General features: G+C 40.4%; 1 protein-coding gene across 1 annotated transcript in view; it reads left to right on the top strand.

Annotated features, from left to right (window-relative positions):
• Nucleotides 1–2959: 2959 nt before the first annotated feature.
• The window catches only part of ugp2b (UDP-glucose pyrophosphorylase 2b), a gene marked incomplete at its 5' end in the record, with an annotated part of 39368 nt that continues 35990 nt past the window's right edge, over nt 2960–6337 (top strand). Inside the window, one exon of the mRNA XM_080548994.1 lies at nt 2960–2968. Coding sequence (XP_080405120.1) covers nt 2960–2968 — 9 coding nt within the window. The remainder of the gene's footprint in view (nt 2969–6337) is intronic.

The following is a 6337-nucleotide window of genomic DNA, read 5'->3' as shown; positions in this document are numbered from 1 at the left end:
GGTGGGGACATACACCACAGGTGGGGGCGGGGGACAAAACACAAAGTATGTACAGTGGGTAGTTCGGGTCTTTTAATCTGATTTTTGATTTAGAGGGTCCAGTTACGGATTGCAGCCTCCTGTAAATGTTTTTTGAGAGTGGTTTTGAAGGTGGGCAGTGTTTTGCACTCCTTTAAGATTATAGGAAGGGTCAACTACTCGTAGCCAATCAAGGCTCAAAAAATGAGCAGCGGTTAGATGTGTCCTAGGGTTGAGGCCTAGCAGAAGCCTAACCAGTTTATTTTGGGCTGTCTGGAGTTTTGTTTTATGGGCCTTTGTGGTTCTATAGTACCATGATGTTACGGCATAGTTGAAGTGACATTGAATGAGAGCTCCTGATAGGGTCCTCAGTGTGTTTTTACTGACAAGTGAGGATATCCTGTACAAGAATCTAGTTCTATGGTTCACTTTTTTGATTACTTTTGCTGCCATTTTATCTCCGGAAAGATTTGCCTCTAAGATGGAGCCCAGGTATGTAATATCCTCTTTTCTTGTGATATTAATGTTACCCACTTTTATTTTAAAATGTTCAGCCTTTCTGAGTTTAGATGGGGATCCGTATAGGATGGTTTCAGTTTTACCTAGGTGTATTGATAGTTTATTGTCAGCTAGCCAGATGCAGATTCTACTCAGTTCAGTGCTTAGCGCTTTTTCCACCTGCAATATGTCCCTGTCAGAGACCAGCAGAGCCGAGTCATCCGCGAACAGGAACAAATTGCAATCACATGCTGATGACATGTCATTCACATATATTAGGAACAGTAAAGGTCCCAATATGCTTCCTTGTGGAACGCCGCAGGTCACTGGGAGGGGGGGGGACAGTGTTCCGTTCACACTAACCACCTGTTCCCTCCCCTCTAAGTAGGATTGCATCCAGCCCACCGATGTTCTATCGAACCCAATTGCTTTCAGTTTATCTAACAATATGTGGTGATCTACTGTGTCGAAGGCCTTCTGGAGGTCCAGCATGACCATGCCGCAGTACTTGCCCGAGTCCACCTCATGGTTGATGTGGTCGTTCAAATAGAGAAGGCATGTGTCAGTGGAATGGGATGTTCTGAATCCTGATTGAAATTCATACATCAGATTTTTTTCGGTAAGGTACCTATCAACCTGTTCATGCACTGCACACATCTCGTAATACAGTGCACACATCTCGAAATGTAAATGTACACATCTCGAAATACAATACGGCTGTATTGATTTCATTTTGGCACAAATATTCCGTATCGATGCATTGTATTTAGTATTTTTTTCATTGTGTTTAGTGTTACACATACACGTATTTCATTTCGATGTGTTTTTATTTCATTGTGGCAAGACGCAGAATTAATTCAGGTTTAAAAATTAAAAATTAATTAACATGGTCCCATACGAACGGACACATTAGTCCCATACGAACGGACTTTAGTCACATGTTGTTAGTAGGCAGAGATGTTAGTATTGTTGGGCTTGGATCGAAGGGCCACCCACCATGTTCTCAAGACCAGGCTTGAGTGACAGGCTACTGAACGTGGCAGAATGCCTAGGACAAATGGACAGGACCCTTTGGTTACGGCTTGAGGAACCTCGTGTAGGGCTGCATTTTCATTGGCCGTTGAAATCGGATACAAGCTTTTTCATTCGTCAAGGCTTTAGAAAGGCATGTAGGCATGTTGTAAATGTTATGCTGTTCAGCTTAATATAGTGTTTGAAATCAATTATTCATCTTTCTATCATTGGGGGTAAAATAGTGTATTATAATTTAATTGTATATAATATAATAATATATATTATAATAATATAATTGTACCGGTCTCTGTGGTTCGTGGTGACTAAAACCAGGACTAGGCCATCCATCTCCAGCATCCACAGACACACAGTAAGGAAATGCATTCTTGCAACGTTCTATTAGTCCATTACGTTATGTAAGAGTATTCATTTATTAGCCTGCATTATTCTCTCATTTCTAAATGATGCCTAATGCATATTCTATTCAGTGACGAGTACTAAAATGGCAAGCGATTGATTCATTGTGGAAATGTCTCATTTTGGAATGTTAGATAATAATGCAGTTTTAGCCGGGTATAAATAGAAAGGTTAGGCGAGCGTCTTTTTTTTTATCCTAATGTTTAATTAAATGTCTGCAGAATAAACATAGCGCTGTGTTACTTATAGTTATATACATATAACATAGTAGCAACCACTCTCATCATTTCCGCATCCACTGGTTAGTTTGGATGGGAAAAGTCTGCTAATACCTAATCTCTGCTATTATTACTGTACTATTATTACTATTATTATGATTATTATTATTGATGACTGACAGACAGACCAATCAAATACGTATGCACGCACCTGTAAATTATTATATGATTTTGATTGTAGTGAAATGATGGGAGGAGAAAAGGCTGGAAGTTGAGTCTGTGAATAGTGACGTGGTTTATTAGCCCGGGTAAGGATGGGTGGGGGGCTGGCCGAACAGCCATAAACGCCTTAGTAGTGTTATGGGTGGAAATCCATGGATCTAGCCTTCGAATAAAGTGCAGGGCGTTTCATTTGACCCATGTCAAGTGGAGATAAGGCAGTGATTGGAGTGAAGGTCGCCCACTTTCTTTCAAGTGTTGGACTTCAAAAGAGGTGGAGGAAAAAGGGATGTTTGGTTCTCCGGGGCTCCTGTAGGGTAGGGTGGTCTTAGCTGGATGTCAGAGCAATGGGATCACGGTAGAATAACTCTGCTGGAATGTGCATTAACGATGAATGAATGACCGATTTGGGGGATTTCTTCATTTTTTTCTGATTTTGTGAATTTTATTGGACTGTATTTTTAAATTCAGATTAGTTCTAGTTTCTTTTTATCCTAATCCAGTTATAGAAATACCTCCCCTTGCGTTTACTTGCACACAGTTCGATCGGGAAACATTCTCAAATATGGCACTTTATGTTGAAGGTAAGTTTGTTGAACTTTAACTAGGCGTGAGCTTAGAATGAGAAGGTTCTATCTCCGTTTAGGGCAGTTCAGAGATATTGAGCGTCAAAGTTTTACATTCCATTATGTTTTGTGAGATGGAACCTTTGTATTTTATGAATTACTAACTCAAAAATGTCAACATTTTAAAAATAACACCACACAGGCGTTAATAAACACCTAATGGATCAGATTATGTAAAAAACTAAATTTTGACAAAAATGGAGATAGAACCTTATAATTCTAATGTCACCTAGGGCTACTTGACAGTCATACTTTTGCAATCCTATTGAGTGACTTTATTGGATGTCATGGCATGGGTCCTGGGACCACTGTGACAGGTTACTCTTTTCTGAGCAGATGTGGGGTTAAAGAGGATTAATGGTTATAGCCTAAAGGCTCTATTGAGAACAGACTAGTCCAAGGAACACCTCCATTAATGGTATACATTGTGCTAATTATGTGCAGGAAAAGTGCTATACAAATAAAGGTTGTTATTATTATTATTATTATATATAAAGCAAGAACGTCATCATGGACATACAAAATGGAACTCACCGGTCAAAGTCTGCCCTGTTTGTCTGATGGAATTGACTTCAGAGCAGGGTGGCTTTTTACTGATCTTAGGTCTGTCTGTGTGTGCCACAGTGCACTTACTGTCAACAGCTGAAGCTACTGTATGGCCAACACAATGGAATTGCATGAAACCTGTCTTCAGTTCAATTCGTTTTTCCAACGTGAATACATTTTTACAATGCCAATACAAGAATATCCATAGTGTTTCTAAACACTCTATGAAGAAGGCTATCATTTGGGACGTGCTGCTTTCAACTTCATGTGAAAGCCTATCATGTACTATAGACAAGAATACTAATAGGCTACATGCATGCACATGTTTCATAGGATTTAATTTTGACTACTTATATATTTTTAGTAAATGATTATTACTATGTATATATTATATTTGCACCGTAGAGGCAGACCAGGCAAGACTACTGTTACTGGTTCTCTCTCTCTCTCTCTCTCTCTCTCTCTCTCTCTCTCTCTCTCTCTCTCTCTCTCTCCTCTCTCTCTCTCTCTCTCTCTCTCTCTCTCTCTCTCTCTCTCTCTCTCTCTCTCTCTCTCTCTCTCTCTCTCTCTCTCTCTCTCTCTCTCTCTCTCTCTCTCTCTCTCTCGTTATGCCCCCCTTGCACCTCTCTCCCCCTGTCTTGGCAGTGTCCCACCTGGGCCACTGAATGTAATGACTTGTCCCCTCTAGTCCTGTCACATGAGTGGTTGCGGATGAAAGGGAGGTAGTGTAGCAGTGTGCTATGTTATGTTTCTCTCACATTCAAACTTTTCCTTTCAATAGCTTTCTTACATTTACATTTGTGTCATTTAGCAGACACGTCTGTCCAAAGGGACAATAAGGACATTTGTGTCATTTAGCAGACACTTCTGTCCAAAGGGACAATAAGGACATTTGTGTCATTTAGCAGACCCTTCTGTCCAAGGGACAATAAGGACATTTGTGTCATTTAGCAGACACTTCTGTCCAAAGGGACAATAAGTACATTTGTGTCATTTAGCAGACACTTCTGTCCAAAGGGACAATAAGTACATTTGTGTCATTTAGCAGACACTTCTGTCCAAAGGGACAATAAGTACATTTGTGTCATTTAGCAGACACTTCTGTCCAAAGGGACAATAAGTACATTTGTGTCATTTAGCAGACACTTCTGTCCAAAGGGACAATAAGGACATTTGTGTCATTTAGCAGACACTTCTGTCCAAAGGGACAATAAGGACATTTGTGTCATTAGCAGACACTTCTGTCCAAAGGGACAATAAGTACATTTGTGTCATTTAGCAGACACTTCTGTCCAAAGGGACAATAAGTACATTTGTGTCATTTAGCAGACCCTTCTGTCCAAAGGGACAATAAGGACATTTGTGTCATTTAGCAGACACTTCTGTCCAAAGGGACAATAAGGACATTTGTATCATTTAGCAGACACTTCTGCCCAAAGGGACAATAAGTACATTTGTGTCATTTAGCAGACCCTTCTGTCCAAAGGGACAATAAGGACATTTGTGTCATTTAGCAGACACTTCTGTCCAAAGGGACAATAAGGACATTTGTGTCATTTAGCAGACCCTTCTGTCCAAAGGGACAATAAGTACATTTGTGTCATTTAGCAGACACTTCTGTCCAGAGGGACAATAAGGACATTTGTGTCATTTAGCAGACACTTCTGTCCAAAGGGACAATAAGGACATTTGTGTCATTTAGCAGACACTTCTGTCCAAAGGGACAATAAGGACATTTGTGTCATTTAGCAGACACTTCTGTCCAAAGGGACAATAAGGACATTTGTGTCATTTAGCAGACACTTCTGTCCAAAGGGACAATACGTACATTTGTGTCATTTAGCAGACACTTCTGTCCAAAGGGACAATAAGGACATTTGTGTCATTTAGCAGACACTTCTGTCCGGGACAATAAGGACATTTGTGTCATTTAGCAGACCCTTCTGTCCAAAGGGACAATAAGGACATGTGTGTCATTTAGCAGACACTTCTGTCCAAAGGGACAATAAGTACATTTGTGTCATTTAGCAGACACTTCTGTCCAAAGGGACAATAAGGACATTTGTGTCATTTAGCAGACACTTCTGTCCAAAGGGACAATAAGTACATGTGTGTCATTTAGCAGACACTTCTGTCCAAAGGGACAATAAGGACATGTGTGTCATTTAGCAGACCCTTCTGTCCAAAGGGACAATAAGGACATTTGTGTCATTTAGCAGACACTTCTGTCCAAAGGGACAATACGTACATTTGTGGTCATTTAGCAGACACTTCTGTCCAAAGGACAATAAGGACACAGACACTTCTGTCCAAAGGGACAATAAGGACATTTGTGTCATTTAGCAGACACTTCTGTCCGGGACAATAAGGACATTTGTGTCATTTAGCAGACCCTTCTGTCCAAAGGGACAATAAGGACATGTGTGTCATTTAGCAGACACTTCTGTCCAAAGGGACAATAAGTACATTTGTGTCATTTAGGCAGACACTTCTGTCCAAAGGGACAATAAGGACATGTGGTGTCATTTAGCCAGACCCTTCTGTCCAAAGGGACAATAAGGACATGTGTGTCAAGTAAGTGAATGGATGATACATCAGTGTCATGGTTAGTAGAACCTTTGATAAAAGAGAAAGGAAGATGTAAATGTTCAGGTAATGTACTGGGTGTTATGGCTTTCTTCAGCCTTCTTCTGTTCACATCATCTCCATCTCCACATCCACTTTCCCCATCCGTTTCATCTTTCACTATCTGCATTTGTTCAATTCACTGAGCCTTATTGG

Source organism: Nansenia antarctica (genome assembly GCF_963989245.1).
Source record: "Nansenia antarctica genome assembly, chromosome: 19".
Taxonomy (NCBI): domain Eukaryota; kingdom Metazoa; phylum Chordata; class Actinopteri; order Argentiniformes; family Microstomatidae; genus Nansenia; species Nansenia antarctica.
The sequence above is the reverse complement of the archived record's forward strand: the minus strand, read 5'-3'. Positions and strand labels throughout refer to the sequence as shown.